This window comes from Condylura cristata, unplaced genomic scaffold (genome assembly GCF_000260355.1).
Source record: "Condylura cristata isolate star-nosed mole 26May11 unplaced genomic scaffold, ConCri1.0 scaffold00027, whole genome shotgun sequence".
Taxonomy (NCBI): domain Eukaryota; kingdom Metazoa; phylum Chordata; class Mammalia; order Eulipotyphla; family Talpidae; genus Condylura; species Condylura cristata.
The window spans coordinates 10,465,123-10,482,974 of record NW_004567128.1 but is presented as its reverse complement, the minus strand read 5'-3'; the positions used below and the strand labels follow the sequence as shown (position 1 = coordinate 10,482,974).

At 44.4% G+C, this 17,852-nt stretch overlaps 1 protein-coding gene across 1 annotated transcript; it reads right to left on the bottom strand.

The window, feature by feature from the left end:
• Positions 1 to 771: 771 nt before the first annotated feature.
• Positions 772 to 3,759, bottom strand: SAT1 (spermidine/spermine N1-acetyltransferase 1). The gene is made up of 6 exons (XM_004689916.2): positions 3,517 to 3,759; positions 3,248 to 3,299; positions 3,075 to 3,158; positions 1,557 to 1,658; positions 1,428 to 1,468; positions 772 to 1,303 (listed from the first exon to the last, which is right to left on the bottom strand). The coding sequence occupies exons 1-6, from the start codon at positions 3,580 to 3,582 to the stop codon at positions 1,133 to 1,135; spliced, it is 516 nt and encodes a 171-aa protein (XP_004689973.1). The 5' UTR covers positions 3,583 to 3,759; the 3' UTR covers positions 772 to 1,132.
• Positions 3,760 to 17,852: the final 14,093 nt, after the last annotated feature.

Below are 17,852 nucleotides of genomic sequence, written 5' to 3'. Positions count from 1 at the left end.
TTGTCCAACTCTGGCCTCTTGCTTATTTTCTCTAAAATGGGGTTTTTGCTCCAGGAAATCAAGAAAATAGGGCCTCCCTGGTGGTGCAAGGGGTTAAGGCCCAGCAATATGATAGCTATTGTCAGTCACTGCACTCCTGGCCAGGGAGCTGACCCACATGGCTCAGCAAACCTGTCGGGTCTTGCCCACTGCTCCCTCAGCAGTGTGTTTCAGTGAACCCATCTGTTCTGCTCCCCACTGACTGCTGAACAAGCTCACATTCGCGCCCCCCAGCCTCCTCCCTCCCCACACTCTAGCCTGCACTCCCTTCTTGTATGCATAAATAAAAATAAATCTTTAAAAAGATAAGGAAAGTTACTTTCCTTTCTGAATACTATTTTGCATGGGTCGAGGTCATGTGGGTAAGATGTCTCTTCCTTCTTCAACTTCCAAAGTTTTAGAATCCCACCTTTTACTTGCTAACAAAGGAGTTTATTCACTGTGGGTTTTGGTTTAATGAGTATGTGAAAATAGTCAGACCAAGTGTTGTGTCATCAACGTAATGTCCTATTTAACATGTTGCTATGTATAACACCTTGGAATTCAACAGCCTTCTTTCCAGATTTTGAGAATGTTAGCACCAGCACAGCTAAGGACCCTAAAAATACTTTATATGGGGTTAACAACTCTGTTTGAACTATTGTCACATTATCAAGTTATGTTTCTTGGGCATTTTAATTTGCAAACAGCGAGAAAAAATGCCTAAGGAATAAAAGATCAGTAAAAATGCTGACACAAAACAATTAAATCAAAGGGTAGTTTATTAAAAAAGAATCAAAACAGCAACTCTAAGTACCAGTGTGTACATTGTACACATTTAAATGACTCACAAGAATGAAGTTTTTTTCATATAGATTGAGATCACACCACCTTGTTTATCAAAAGACATTCAAGGAGAAATCTGACTCCAAACCGCATTCGAGATTACCACCTTTAACAGATCCCATTTCAAACATGCAACAACGCCACTGGTAATAAAGCTTTGGAATGGGTGCTCATTCTATTATTTCACTACAAATAGGATAGAAAGCAAGATAAGTTGAGAATTTATTTTAAAATAGAATGGAAGCTGTCATGTCTACACCAGCATGCCTCACTCCTCTGCTGCCATTTTTATCAGGTACTCCTTGTCGATCTTGAAGAGTCTCCATCCCTCCTCACTGGACAGGTCAGAAGCCCCTCTTCTTTTGTAGAAGTTGATTGATGGTTCATTCCACTCTGCTACCAAGAAGTGCATGCTACTGCATCGACACTTCATGGCCACCTGTTCGAAGGGAGGGTAAGCAAACGGTCAACATTTCACCTGCTTACCAGGACCCAGGCTTGAAGCACTCATCAAAATAACCCAGTGACCTTTGCAAGTTCAGATGTCAAAAGCCAAGACATACCTGGCTTAGGTTCTTCAGAATTTCTGATCCTATGCCAAAGCCTAAAAAAAAAGTACCAATTAAAACGCCATTTTAAGGACTCGAAGTGCTGATTTCTCTTTAGTACTGTCCCCCCTGAAGTCAACCCACCTCTATAGTCACTCATCACAAAGAAGTCCTCAAGATACAACAGTTTGCCAATCCACGGATCGTAGGTAAAATAGTACATGGCAAAACCAACAATGCTGTGTCCTGTAAGAAGAGTGTCACATGAGCTATGGATGGAAACCAGTCCATAAAAGTTGTAGCTGCACAATCAGAAGCCTAACCTAGATTTTAAAAAATGTACATGCATGTGTTATAGAAATAAGTAGCCACTGAACCAACTGTCTCTTGACTTTTATGCTAGTGCAGTCTCGGCCACCATTGCACGACCTTGCTGTTCTCAGGACATGTATTTGCAAAAAAGCACACATTAGAGCCAGCTGAAGCCAAGCTAAAACCGTGGACTGGCCACTCTGCGATCTGCTGGATCTCACACTTGGGAAGTGAGAATGCTTTTATTACTTGCCAGAGCAAAAACTGGTATGGTCTTAAACTAGACACACACATTATTTACATCCTATCCATAGGCTGGTATGGTGATTTGGGAATAAGATTGACACGGCAGTTCAGAATAGTAAAGATTTATAGTTTAGAAACTCTGCTTCCTTAAGGTCAGAACATGAGGCCAAAAATGCAGCGTTTAATTTCAGAACTTGCCTTCCAATTCATACATTCTCAATTTGCTCTCCCCAGTTTTAAGTCAGAAGAAGCAGAGGTACCCAGATAAAATTGACATGCCATGAATGCCTCTAAAAAGCACATCATCCCTTATGTTTTCTGCTCATTTCCTCCATCTTGGGGAACAGACTTTAGAAAGAACTAAACACCCACCCGAACTTCCCCTTTTCACTCTGTCTTCTGACCATTCATCGGGGACCAGCAAAAAGGGGTAAAAAAGCATCTGACACCCACCTATGGGGAGTCTCTTAATTTCAAATGGAGGCAAAGGTTTCAAATTAAACTTTCAAGCCATTTTATTTTCCTTTGCAAACAGACAGGAAGTGAGTACAATGGAGTTTCTGATCTACCGTGTTTTAAGTGTGTGATAATAGGACCTTACCTCATTTTATCATGATCATCTACTTTATTGTGTAAAGGATCTTTTAGTTACCTCCCCGCCCATCCATGTACACGGAAGGGCCATGTACATGGCGAAGCTAGAGACTGTAACCTGAAGATTGGGACAAATTAAAGAAAAAAATGTGATTTAACACAATTACAAAAAAAGGTTACGTTAGGGTCAAACAAAAACCATTCATGAAACTGTGTACAATTAATGACATTATACCTAACTCTTCCGGGTCTCCATAGCAATCGGCCATTTAAACAGCACAAATTCTTCCGGGTCTCCACAGCACTCTGCCACTTATTTAAAGAGCTCTGTTAACCTGCCCTAGTAAGTGCAGCGCATCTATTTTTTCCCGCTCGGGTTGTTTGGACACTGGCTGGCTCTTATTTCTGGCCACCTGCTCAGTCACTTGGGCCTGTGTGTCAGTGCTCTACACAGCGGCCACTACGTTTTACACAACACTTGGTCTCTGGCTTCTGGAAGTGGGCGGTTACCTTCCGGAGTCCGATGTTCCTTGGGTACTTCTGCAACCAAGCAGTGGTAGAAGGGGTGCTCTCCAAAACCATCCTCTAGCAGATCTGCAAGAAGGGGCAGCAGGGGCAGTGTTGGCTTGGGGGAAGGTGCCAGGCACTGGCCACTCATCCCCCAGCCCCCACTGTTGTGTTACCTTTTTCTGTTAATACTACTTGCTCTTCCATGTATTCGTATTTAGCCAGCTCCTGGGGTGACGTACATAGAAGAGAGGGAGAGAAGCAGAAAACGGGGTGAGGCCCGGGCCCACCCAGAGGGAGCGGTGTAGGTCGGGCAGGATGGCGAGGCCATCGCGGGGGCCTGGCTGGGGGCGGTGGGCGGAGAAAGGCGGGCCTGCCTGAGACCCCAACGCTCCGGGACTCGGAGGCCCCCCCCACTCCGGGAGGAGCCCGGGCCTCCGGCTACCTTGATCAGCCGCAAGATGTCACTGCAGTCGCCAGCAGTGGCCGGGCGGATCACGAATTTAGCCATTTTCGTCTTTTGCTTCTCTTCCCTTTGCGGACCAGGCCCCTGTACTTGAACAGTAGGAGGAGGTGGTTCCTCATTCGTCTCCCGGGAGCGTCCTCTTCTCAGTCAGGCTGGCACCATGACCTAGCGAACCTCGGCGTGCAACTGGTAAGCTTCCGCGGTCTGGGCGACTGGGGCAGCGCAAGCCCGGGACCGCTGGGCTCGACTTTTAGCGGGGAGAAGCCCCGCCCCCTCCGTGAGCCGGAGCACGTCGTCCAATGAGGCCGCGACCGCGCCCTCTTCCGGGTGCTGCCCCCTCTTCCGGGCACCCGTGTGAACCTGGCGGTCCCGGGCGTGGGCAGCGCGGCGCGCGGCTGCGTTCTCTAACGGCGCCCTCTGGCGGCGCCCGGCCGCACCGTCCCGACGCCCCTCGGCGGACCCTGTAGCCTTTGCAACGGCGGGAAAGGAGTTCAGACCCCAGGCCAGAGAACCGGCGTTTCTTTCTAGGCGCAGCTGGGAAGGAAACGAAAAGACCTGGCCTTGGGCGAACGGGGAAGGATTAGAGAACAGCGGTTTTCACAGTGTGGTCCTGGGGCCCTGGGATTCTCTGTGATTCCTCCTGGAGTCTGTCAAAACTAGTTTCCTAATTTGCCTTTCTCACTGTTGTTGAAATTTTCCAGAGGCGACCAGATAGATGTGCAATGAAATCATCCCTCTGATGACTAAAGGAATGTGTGTTTGTAGAGTCTTGTGTTTTCTAGAATTTCCCAAGGTAAGCTATCGATATTTGTATTCCTCAGTACTCCCACCGCATTGTAATATTTAAGTGTTCACAGGTTTTCTTTCGACCTCCTTAAATTCTAATCCTGTCTAATCCTTTGTCCTTCCTCGTGGAAACACTTCATTGTTTCCTTTCCTGACGATCTGTTTTGTAAAATTTTCTGTTTGGCTTTTCTAAAATAGGTCTCTAATCTTAAAATTCTCTTTCAAGTTAAACAATAAACTTTTATTATATTCGTTCCTTTTGTGCACATCTTGCTTTACACAGCCAGGTATATCTGTAGTCAATACATACACTCAACATCCAAAGAAACATACTATGACTACATCCCGAATATACTTTCTTTGCTTTCAAAAACATTTCATAAATGTATTTTTAAAAACATGATTCTTAAAACATGAAGCAGTTTAGATGAATTCCCCAGGCTCTGGAGGCAAAAAAAAAAATCTTTCTGTGCATGTGATATCTCAATGTAGGTCACTTAAAATTCTTCAGGGATTTATTTCACTTCTCATAGAATTGGAGGGTGGAGTTCTGTCCTGTCAGTATGTTGAAAATATCTACCCTCTGGTTTTGCTGCTGTTCAAAGTTGTGGTCTATGCTTGCTCCGTTTTCTGTGCTGCTTTTTTTCCCCTTTGCAAACTTTAAAGTTCGAAATAATTGTAAGTTTACAGTATGTGTGATGCCATCATTGTTCTGGTCACTCAAGCAGTGTTCTTGTGCATTCTGAGGTTTTTTAGAGTTCTTGAAGGTATGCTTTTTGGATTCCTAAATAATTTTTAAGTGTCCTGAGCAGAATGTTTGCCAGCAGTTGGATTAGGAATCGCTGTTCCTGGCTGGGTTGCACCCTGGCTGGGTTGTATCCTGGACACTGTCTCCTGGACCAAGTATCAAAGCCTTTGGGAAACTCAGGGTTCCTTGGCAGCTCTTCTCCCAACACACCAGCCCAGGAACCCTCCCGACGGCTCTGCTTCAGCTGCGCTGTCTGGGTTCTGGGATGAGTCAAAGACAAAGCATAAAAGGGCCTGTTGCACTCAGTCTGTAAAGGGAGAGGCTGGCCCGTCCCCAGCTGATGCTGTGCCATCCAAGGAGGGATTCTCTGCCTTTGCTAGCAATACCCCCGTGCGTGGAAAAGAAAGCAAAAGTAGGTTCTCTGACCTTTCCCACCCTCTGGAGATGTCATGCAGGGTGAGTGAGTCACCGTGGGAGTTTATGCAATACCTTTCTCAAAGATCTTGTTAAGAAACGTGGCTTTTCATCTGCCTAAGCTGCTGCAGGTAGTGTCTACCACGATGCATAAATGGCCATTCACACGCCCTCTGTCCCCTGCTTTCTGTCTAGCAGTTCAAGGACTTAGGAGACCTAGTTACAAATTTACTGATAACCGTAAATTAGACCTTCATGACTAAGCACCGATGACAGCTGTCTTGTTGAAACAAAAACAAGGCCGTTTTCAATTTGGGTTTAGCCTTTTAGAATAATTGCTTCATCAAAGATGCATCATACATTTTCACTCCTGTCTTTTTCCAGCTTAAGTTTCATGCTCTGATGCTTTATTTGGCCATCATGAGCGCCTATTGTCAAAGAAGCCGGATGTGAATGGTGTTTGTGCGTGTGTGGACGGTTAAACTCTAAGAAATTTGAGTTTTCTTCATGGCGGTGAATCACTTAGGCTTTTCCGCTGCTGTTGTGAACAAATAGATTTAGCCCATGATGACATTCCCCGCTCTTGATACTGGAATTACATCTAAAACTGTATGAAAAGGGATTACTTGGCTAGCATTTGAAAAAAGCTTTTATGTGGCTAATGAGTCAGTAAATCAACATGTACTTATTGAATCTTGTGCTAGATACTGGGGGTTATTTATAATCCTTTAGAATGGCTAAATTTTGAAACCAGCCCTCAGGACAGACAGCTTACTTTTAGAGATGTGTATGAGGTTTACTAAAGCAGAATTAAATTAACCTTTGTGAGAAAGAAGTCCTGAAACGGAGGAGGCCTGGTGGGATTTGGGGGGTCAGGAGGTGGGGGGTAGGACCGTGGGTGTTTTACATTCATTATCTCATTTGATCCTTGAAACTGTCTTGTGAAAGAGCTAGCTTCATCTTTATAATCAGAAAAAGAGTCTCAGAGGGGTCACAGCATTGTCAAAGCTAAGAAGTGGTAGAGTTAGAAAAGGAGGAATTCTGTGCCAAAGTGAAGCTGCCCAACTTGCCCTGTTAACTTATGGAAGTGGCCCTAGTTGGCTTTTTCTCTTTATGAAAGGAAGGCCAACTGCTTAAGAGATTTGGAGAAGTACAGAAGTACAAAAAGATAATAAAAACAGTCGCTATTAATGGCTTAGTTTCCTTCCAGTCTTTCTATATGTGGGGCTATTGGTATATACAGTGTCGTAGATAAAGTGGCCACAGTCTTTACAGCTCCTACCTTCAAAAGGTAGAATCTAGTCCTCTCCTCCTGCACCTGGATTGGGTTTGTGACTTGCCTTGATCAGTGGAAATGGTGGTGTACGGCTTCTGAGCAAGCCCTCCAGGGACCTCAGGCTTCAGCTCACACCCTGTTGAAGCACTGCCGCTGCTGTGGGAAGAGGCCTGAGTGGTCTCCTGAGGAGAGGTGCACCTGACAGCCAGCGCCATCTGCCAGATGGTGAGGACTTCTTGGACCGTCCCACCCCGTTCTGCTGACAAGTGCTCACAACTACACCAGAGACCCTAGGTAAGACCAGGGGAAGGACCTCTTAGCTGATCCCAACCCACATTATCAACCCTTAGACTCATGAACCAGTAAAATGGTTGTTTGAAGCCACTGCATTTGAGGGTAGTTTGTCACACAGCAAGAGCTGGTGGCCATTTTGGTTGTTTATATCTCATTTCCACTCTGAGGGGTTGTGGTATCCATTCTGACTTGTCAGTGCTTTGTTGTACCTGCTTTGAAATATTTTAAATAGTGTGTGTGTGTATGTAATAACCAGTCGGTATCATGTCATATCTGTAAATCCTATGCTGCAATAAGGTGTTGTGGCTTCTTAGTGCTACAGTTGAAATTAGACACCCACCATGTGTGTGACTGTGTTGTTATTTAACCTCACTAAATCATCCTTTCTTCCTCTGTAACAAGGAAATATTAATAATGCCTTTCATATGGTTAATTGTGAGGACTAAATGAAGGAATACATAGAAAGTGCTCAACACAGCATCTGGTGTGATTTTTAGCATTTTTGCTATTAACATTAGTGTTTTTTTGGGGGGTCATTAAGTAAATTGAAATTAAAAAATTAATGGCTCCTTAGAGTTTTCATATGTGCAGCATATTTACCATTCATTTGTTAAAGATTTAGGTTTTGTTCAGTGATAAATAATGCTTTAATCAGGATCTTTCCACCCAAGTTTTGGACAGTTTCTCCTAGAAGTGAAGCCACTAGGCATCACTGTGGTAACTATTTTTTTTATGCATACAAGAACTGGGGTACAGGCCAGAGGTGTGGGGAGGTGATGAGAGGATGCACCAGACAGAGTCGGGAGCAGAACAGGCAGATTAACTGAAATACACCACTGAGGGGGGCAAAAGATGAGACAGGAGAGGTCTGCTGCACCACATGGGTGAGCTTCCTGGCCGGGGATCTAACTCAGGCCATAGCTGAGACTTAACCCCATAAACTGCCAGGGAGACCTCCAAGACATCATTGTTAACCTGGAGCCAGGGAAACACTTGAAACCCAGGTCCTCATTATTGGAAAGTAGATTGAGATGACTCTCCAGATGTTCTCACTGTCTCTTGAGTTATCTAAATTCTCACAACATTTGTGTTCCACAGGTTGTAATTCTTGGCACGGATTAGAACTGGGGTCTTTCTCAGAGGGTACTTTTCTTGCTACACATGGGTGACAACCTCATTGAGAATGAGCAGTTGAACAACCAACCCCAGGAAAACAACTTGGTTTGGGTGAAGATTTTCTTTTCTTTCTTTCTTTTTTTTGGAGAAATTATGCTTTCAGGAAATAGAAAGCCATTTCACCTCTAGAGGTGGACCATCTGACATATAAGGTGTGTCTTTATAAATGTATTACATTTTTGTGATTAAGAGGGGCTAGTAATGAGCAAAGTGTTAATCAGGATTCTCGTTTGAACATGAAGGCATCGAGTTCTAACTAACTTGGCAATAGGGGAATTCGCTGCTTACCTGCAGTAAGTACAATACAACAGGAACCAGGATCTTGTGATACGGTCTGAAATACATATTGAGTGAGAGAAAATGTTGGGACTTATAATGGGGAGTATTTTCTGCTTTTGAAAATTATTTCCCCCCTACACCAATTAGGTAGTTGTCCTGAGGTGAGAGGGTTGCCGAACTGAGCCCACCTTGCTCAATATCATCCTTCCAGTCGGAGTCTTTTCTCATTGGCTTTAAGAAAAGCCTCTGCCCCCTGCTGGTCCACCTGGGAAGATGTGCAGATCTCAGACCGCAGCTCCGACCTGCCAGAGAACAAAGACCACATTTGAGTTTCCTGCTCTGCGCAGTCACAGCAGGGGTGGCCTGAATGCTCTGGTCACCACTATGGCCTACTTCCGACCACCTCGCACACCCAGCATCACAACCACCCCACTACACATGTATGGAGAAAGGGGACAAGTGGTCTAAAGCTCTGGTCATCACAGGGAGTAGGTAAGAATCTTCTTGGTCAGAGTGGGAGGCTGGGGCCAGTGAGCACTATTTGGGAATATGCAGAAATTGGGGTGCTCATGCCTGAATTCCCATAGATGCGCCCAGCTGTGTACATCTCTGAATCTTAGTGCAAAGAATGCCTATAACAAATGCAAGAATTAAAGGTTGTGCTGGTAGACTGGGGCAGAGGCGTGCCCATTAGAAGGAGTCATTCTAAGCTGCCCAGCCTAAATATAAAATGAACCTTGTTTGTGACCCCACTGTAGTACTCCACAGAGCTCTTACTGAGGGTCATCTATGGTACGAGAGACCATAAACACCCTCTGACTGAAGTTTAAGAGCTGTGATCATGTCTCTTTCCTTCCTGTCTAGAGCTCTTTGTGAACACACGGCAGTTGTTTGAAACCTGCAGTGATTTCTCTCTGGGAACCAGATGTAGAGGCTGAGTGATTGTGTTAGACAAACACATGGATATGTTCTGTGCCTCTGACTGTCTGACTAAAGATTGTTCCTCCTGGACTAAGGGCCACGGACCTGTTTTTCTTTTGAGGTTTCACAACAGCAAGACAGTGACTTGAAAACAAGTTGTTTTATGCCATTTCATTTGCATTATTTATGGCCATGAACAAAGTGCCACAACTTAGTGGCTTAAGTTATACACATTTATTGCAGCTTCTGCAGGATGGGTGGCTAGGCATGGCTTGGACGGGTCCTCTGCTCAAGGGGTCAGCCCGGCTGTATTCTCATGTGGGGCCTGGTCAAGGAGGAGCCTACTTGCAAGCTCACTCAAGTTGTCGGATTGTGGGCAAAATTCATTTCCCAGACTGAGGGCCTTAGCATCTGACTGGCTGTCAGTGGAGGCTGTCTGCGGTGCCTTGTCACCGGGGTGTACCTGTTATGGCCAGTTACTTCATCAAGCCAGCAGGAGAGGCTTTAGAGCAGTGTATAAGCTAATCTTTAAAAAAATATTTTATTTATTTTTGCATAGAAGAACTGGAGTGTAGGCCAGGAGTGCGGGGTGAGAGGAGTCAACAGAGGCAGAGTGGGGATCAGAACAGGAAGATGGCCTGAGATACACTGTTGAGGGGAGTAGTAGGGGAGAGACAGGAGAGGTCTCCTACACCCTGTGGGTCAGCTGGGGGAGGGGGTGTGAATGCAGGCTTTAGCGGTGATAGTGTTGAGAGTTAACCCTTAGGCACCAGGGAGGCCCTAAGTTAAACTTTTTTAATGTAAAAAAAAAGAACCTCAGGCCCTCCCTGGTGGCACAGCGGGTTAAAGCACTGAGAAGCTAAAGCCACTTCCGCGCGAGTTCGATTCCCGCCTGCCCCGGAGGTGACCACATGGCGTGGCAGACCTCTCCTGACCCGCCCGCTGCTCCCCTCAGCAGTGTACTTCATCGATCTGCCTGTTCTGCTCCCCGCTCTGTCTCTGGTGAAGCCTCTCGCCGCCCCTGAGCCTCTGGCCTGTACCCCAGTTCTGTATGAATAAATAAATAAATCTTTAAAAAAAAAAAAGAACCTCATTAGATAACATTTGCCATCTTAACCATTCTAAGTGCATGTAACTACATGCATATTGTTGTGTCACAGAGCTCGAGAACTTCTTTATCTGGCAAAACCAAGTTCTATATCCAATTAAATAACAAGTCCTCATTTCTCCTAGCCCCTAGTAGAATCAGATTCTACTTTCTGTTTCTGGGAGTTTTACTTTAGATGCTTCATATAAGTGGAATCATGCAGTATTTGTCTTCTTCTCTGACTGGCTTATTTCGCTCACCATGATGTCCTCCAAGTTACCCATATTGTAGTCTCTGATAAAAGTCCCTTCCTTTTGGCCCTCCCTGGTGGCGCAGCGGGTTAAAGCGCAGCACTGAGAATCTGGAGCCGCTTCCTCATGAGTTCGATTCCCACCTGTCCTGGAGGTGACCACATGGCGCGGCAGACCTCTCCTGACCCACCCGCTGCTCCCCTCAGCAATGTACTTCATCGATCTGCCTGTTCTGCTCCCCGCTCTGTCTCTGGTGAAGCCTCTCACCGCCCCTGAGCCTCTAGCCTGTACCCCAGTTCTGTATGCACAAATAAATAAATCTTTAAAAAAAAAAAAGTCCCTTTTTTTTTATTTTAAAGATTTATTTACTTATGCATACAGAACTGGGATACAGGCCAGAGGTGCAGGTGTGGTGAGAGGATTCACCAGAGACAGAGCGGGGAGCAGAACAGGCAGATCGATGAAGTACACTGCTGAGGGGAGCAGCGGGCGGATCAGGAGAGGTCTGCCGTGCCATGTGGATCTCCTTCAGGGCAGGTGGGGATCGAACTCATGCAGAAGTGGCTTAAGTTTCTTAGTGCTGTGCTTTAATCTGCTGCGCCACCAGGGAGGGCCCTGTATTTTTAATTTTAATCTTTTGTGCAACCTCCATACTCTTTTCCAGAGCATTCTCCCCCTTATACATTCTCACTGCCAGTGCAGAAGTGTCCTCTTGTCTCTATCTGCTCACCAGCACTTGTGATTTTGGGGGTTATTTTTGCTGCTTTCTTGCTAATGGCCGTTCTAACAGGTGTGAGGTGATATCTCAGTGTGATTTTGCTTTGCAGTACTCTGATGATTAGTTATATTGAACATCTTTTCATATGCTTGTTGGTCCTTTGTGTGTCTTCTTTGGAGAAATGTCTATTAAAGTCCTTTGCCTACTTCAAAGTCAAGTTATTTTTCTGTTGTTGAGCAGCAGGCGTTCTTTCTAAATTCTGGATATTAACTCCTTACCAGCTATGAGGCTTGTAAACATTATCTCCCATGAACAGGCTGCCTTTTCATTCTTTGATTGTTTCCTTTGATGCACTGAAATTTTTAAGTTTTCTGTTGTTTTGTCAAACTTAAAATACTTGTCTATTTTTCGTTCGGTGCCCGGTAAGGTAGAGTATTACATACCATATTCTGTTGGTTAGAAGGAAGTGACAGGTCACTCAAGGGGAGAGGTCACATGAAAGTCTGAACATGAGGAGACAAGATAGGATCATGGGGTCCCCTTGAAGTCTGTCTGTTTACAAAGGGCAGCAAAAGCCTGTTTCTTATTCAGCATTTAATACTTAGGAAGAGCAAACATGGTGCTTGGGTCATGGTGCTTGGGTCATGCTGAAACGAATGCAGTGCAGTCACTGCTCTCCAGGATCTTAGAATTCAACATTCTAGGCCCTTATGCTTCCAGTTATGATCTGAAGGGTTCCAGTGTCCAGGGTAAAATGGACAGGAGCAATTAGAATGAAGGCCCCATAGCCTGGAACCCATTTGGCCTACCCTTCCTCCTCCAGGCAGCCTTCCTTCCTGACACCATGTCCAAAGGAAAGGCCATTGTCCCCCACTCAGCTCAGGAATCAAGGCTGTAACTGCTCATAAATACTTAAGAAATCTGAAAAGTGCAATCGGCCATCCTTAGGCCTCCTAAAGTGTCAGCAATTTGAATCTGGGGATGGAGATTACTCAATAAGATCATAGGGAATAATTGCCTCTTAGTGCACAAAGTGTAAGACACCCCCTCTTTTCCCTATGGCCCGTGGGTACATGCAATACATTTTAAAGTTCAGAATCTGGCCTACCAATCTTTGTACGATTCATAAACTGGCAATTAAATGTTAACTGTGAATCCAGGAAAATAGAGGATACTTCAAAGAAGGAAATGAAAGGGAGAGAACTCCACCCAGGCAGCCTCTGCTTGACCTGAGGAACAAGGAGCAGACCCACATTCTGGCCTCGTGTGAGTGGACGGTGGGCATATTATGCTGGAGACAACAGAAGTTATTGCCTGAGAACTCTTTCTGGAGGTGGGGGATAGAGGGGGTGAGTCATTCCTTTTTGGGGAGGTGATGAAGTAGGAGAAGGGTTCAAGAAGATCAAAAGGGGACCCAGGACCAGAAGATTGAGAGAACTGTAATACATTTTAAGGTCTTCTTAAAAGATTAATTATAGGGTAAACAATGAGTGTCAGAAGACTACATTATTGGGTTATTGGTGCTTTGGTGGTGGGCATGGCTTGACAACAGAAATACAAAGAAAAAACTTACAACCCTAAAACATCAACAACATTGTAAACCGGTATTACTTCAATAAAAGATAACAATTTTATTAAAAAAAAAAAGATTAATTATAGGAGGGTACCACATGGACAGGAAGAAAGGAGACGGTCAATTAGATTTCTTAGTGCCTACTGTGAAGCCTTTGCCTTGCCTGGCTTTTTACAGATGTGATTTCATTTGCTCTTAATTGCTATGTGTTATTCTGTATTTTTTACATATGACCTGCTTTCTCATCTAGATTCTATTAAATTAAAAAGATATTTGTTGTTACACTTAAAAAAACGGGTTAATTATACATTTCTATTCTGAGCTTCAGGGAAAACTGAGTAGCAAAGCAGCTACTTAAATAAGACTGACCTAGATGAAAAGAACCTGAGGTTTTTGTCACCAGGGATAAATAGAACATTAGTGACGCTCTGGTCTGAATTCCTCTTCTAATAGCTAAGAAAACTGAGCTCAGCGAGGGCAAAGTTCACGGTCAAGGTAGCACAGCTCAAGAAGTGGCGGTCACAGGCGAGGTTTCTTGCCTTTGGGTCAAGAGCATTTGCCCTTCCATGAGATCATTCTCCTGTTCACTGACCTTTGTCATGAAGCTTTATCTTGACATGAATAATAAGTGTACAGTGATTCTGTTGAAGACTGCCGACGAATAACGTCTGCCCCAGTGGTCTGGGAACCCAGCTTTATCACAGAAGCTGGGGGTCAGTCCTATAATCCCTCTGCGGTCCCGCGGCAGCGTTTTATCTGCTAAGCCAGACATCATGTGCACAGGGCACAATCCAGAGCACGTCACCCAGGACATGCTATTTACAATTCTTTCTCACTTGAGAAGTGGACCTCACCTGTGACCTGATTAACACTGAGCTGTACACCATACCCGGAGGGTTTTTTTTTTTTTTATGAAGCAAACTTAGGGATAATATTAAACTAGGAAAAAAATGTTGAAAAGACTGTGATGCAAAATACATTAGTTTACGCAATCTTTTCTCATCTCCTTTTTACAGATCCTTTACAGTTGTACCAGATAGAGGGAAAGTATGCAGTCAGAGGGCTTAGAACCTGGAGAGGACACATCGCAGGCCAGCCTCTGTGAATGTCTTTGGGCATGCGCCGACAGAGCATGAGGGATGGCTGTGCCATGCTGCCCAAGCGGCACTGGTGTGGAGGAGAGTGTGGGTTAAGGTGGGCCACTCCAAGTCCTCATTTCTAGACTTTGCTACTCATCTGGAGCAGAGGGTGGCCCCCACCTTGCCAGCCTCAGAGCCCTACTAGGGGACCCTGGAAGCATGAATACTTTCCCCAAATCACTAAAAGTGTGTGGTGAAGAAAGAGGTAGGCGAGAGTTGAGACCAGGGAGTTTGAATGATATTTGATTCCTGGGACACCTTGCATCTGACTTTTGGGCTACAGTGGTTCCAAAACATGAGTTTGTGTATTCATAGCTCACAGGTTAGTGAATGAAGCATCCTTGTTGGTGATACTAGGTGTGTAGTTTGTGCATTGTATTATGCATCCAGTAGATAGACCGCTGGATTAAAATCCATCTTCAGTGGATTCAATGTTAAAAGCAATTTCTACTAATGCACACTCAGAGTGTCCCTTTTTGCCGTTACAGACAAGGCTGTATGGACTTGCTTGCATGTGCTCTTGATTACGGGAGCAGTGATTTAGAGGGTGTTTGTCCAGGATTGTAATGCCGCTCTCGGTATATGCATATTCAGCTTTATGAAAAAGTGCCAGGTTGCTCTTCAAAGTGACTGCACAGTTCCCATCTTCTACCTCATCATCAGTTTGTACTTTTAGACCATATGTTTTTCCTAGTTGGGTGGGTAAGAAATGGGATCTGCCTGTAGTTTGCGTTTGATTAAGGTGATGTTGACCTTCTCATATATCAATTGGCCATCTATATTTTTTTCTCTTTGAATTGCCAGTTCATGACTTATGTCTGTTTTTGATTGGTTTAGTTATCTTTTCTTATTCATTTGTAGTCCCTTATAAAACTCATTGTTGGGACCCCCTACCTCTCTTGTCATTTTGTTTGGCAGGCTTTTGTCAACTCTGTGACTAGAGAACTTTTTCTTTGCTAATATAGTGTCTTTGTTCCTATGGAGGTTTTAGAATTTACAGTAGTCAAACTTACAAATCCATTTTGAACTAAGCCTATGTTATTGGGTACAAGCCAGTTCAGAATTTTTATAATTTCATTAAAAATATTTTATATATTTTCTTTTCTCTTTATAGTGGTTTTTAATTAAAGTTATTTTTTATGAATAAATGCAGTTCTACAGCTTTATTTTTTTTTTTAAGATTTATTTGTTCATACAGAACTGGGGTACAGGCCAGAGGCTCAGGGGTGGTGAGAGGCCTCACCAGAGACAGAGTGGGGAGCAGAACAGGCAGATCGACGAAGTACACTGCTGAGGGGAGCAGCAGGCGGGTCAGGAGAGGTCTGCCGCGCCATGTGGTCACCTCCGGGGCAGGTGGGGATTGAACTCATGCGGAAGCAGCTTTAGATTCTCAGTGCTGTGCTTTAACCCGCTGCGCCACCAGGGAGGGCCTCTACACCTTTATTTTTAAAAGTATTTACCTGAGGGCCTCCCTGGAGGTGCAGGGCTTAAAGTCTCAGAGCTGTCAAGCTATCACCAGCCACTGTGGCATGAGTTAGCTCCCCGGCCAGGGAGGTGACCCACATGGCGCTGCAGACCTCTCCTTTCATGCCAGCTGCTTCTCTTAGCAGTGGATTTCAGTAGGTCTGCCTGTTCTGCTCCCCACTCTGTCACTGGTGAATCCTCTCACCCCCTGCACCTCTGGCCTACACCCTGGCTCTTACATGCATAACTAAATAAAAATCAGTCTTTTTTTAAAAAAAGTATTTACCTGACAAGTCATTTTCCCTGATGTTGACTTTTGACTTTGCTGCATTCTGTTAGTGTCATTTTGAGAATGTCCCCCCAGTTGCAGATAATAGTGTGCAGAGTCCCAGGACCAGCTTACATGCTCATCATTCTGGTTTTGAAACTTCATGTCTGCTTCTGTCACCTTATTAGTTACTTCCATGGTGGATAAAGATAACATGTATGTGACGGTCCAGCCAATAAATGAGACAGACTCAGGTCTACCTGAGACGATCCTGTGAGTTAGTAACACATTAATACATTCTGAATCTATTTTTGCCAAAACACAGAAGAAAGAAGCAGTAAAATTTCCTTATAGACAGACTTTAGATAGAAGAGACTCCTTCATTAAGAAAATGAGTATTCAGGGTAGGATTCTGCAATGAGAAATTTCAAGACATGTTTGCAATATGTTGGGGAACTATTTGATGATAATTTATCAGTTAGATGAGAACCATGTATCTCTGGTTTATAATTCACGGAGATAAACCTAACTGTAGAATACATTTGTCCACATTGTGAAACAAACCAGAAAGGGAGAGATACTGGCTGAAAACCTGGAATGCTGGCTGTGTACAAGGGGGAACTTGAAGATTATGATTTCAGACCTGCGGTCATGTAGGTTTCCAGATGATTTCTCATTTTCCAGATTGGTCCGCCTGACGCAGGATCCCTGGATTCTGGCAGTGACTGCTGCTGTTTATGGCTGGGATCCTGGCTTGCTTGCTGGCGTCCACCTGCTTCATCGGGGTTTTTGGGCAGGTCTCAGGTTTAAGACTGTGCCCTCTGGTGGAGAAGGACGGAACTCGCTGATAGCGCTTTGGAAATTACTCGCTAGCTGTTTTGACTTTGGGCAAGTTTCTTAATGTATTTAAACCCCAATTTACCTGTCGATAAAATGGGACAGTGGGAATACTAGTCTCTTATGGTTTATGTGAGGAGTAAATAAGATGAATGAGACATAAGTGCATAGTAAATAATACCATCCCTACTATTATTTTTTTGTTTATTCAACAAATATTTATTATGTACTTTTCACCTGTTAGCATTGAGATTAAACACTCAGCTCGTGGCAGCTAGTCACTTGGTCATTCCATATTATTATATACTTGCAGCGTATCCGACTCTACACCAGGTACAGGAGCCACAGCAGTAAAGGTGACAGAACCTTTAGGACTCTAGATAAGCTTTTATGGTTCTATCAAATAGGACTCTCATCTCCCTTGAGTCCTTTGGGCTTCTTCGGTGAAGAAGGTCACTGTCAGATGTCTGCCTGCAATGTGCCAGGTGCTGGCTGAATGTGGATGGAAGGGGGGTATCAAGATGTGAAAAGCCGGTGCCCCTATAGGCAGGTAGGAGGTAGGCTGCTCATGATGGGGGCTGCTGCTGCTGATTTTTAAAAAAAATAAATAATATAATAGTTTATTTTTCATTATTTTGTGCCTTTTTCCACCTCAGTTGTATTCCCCGTGGGCTTCCTATCACCACATCACCCATGTGCCATCACCATAGTCCAGTGCATTTCCCTCCCCCCACGGATTTTGATCCCACTCTCCACTCCACCCCCATGAAATGTCTCTGGTATATAGCTGTTCATTATTATTGTTATTTTCTCACCTGGTCCATTATACTCCTGCGATGAGTGAGACCATCCGTATTTTTCCTTTCTTTCTGGCTTATTTCACTAAGCATGATCTTCTCCAGCTCCATCCATGTTGCTGCAAGAGGCATGTGTTTATTATTTTTTTTGGTTGCTGAGTAATATTCCATTGTGTATATGTACCACATCTTTTTAATCCAGTCATCCACTTTTGGGCATTTGGGCTGTTTCCATTTTTTTCCATTTGTAAATAAAGCAGTAGTAAACATGGGGGTGCATGTATCTT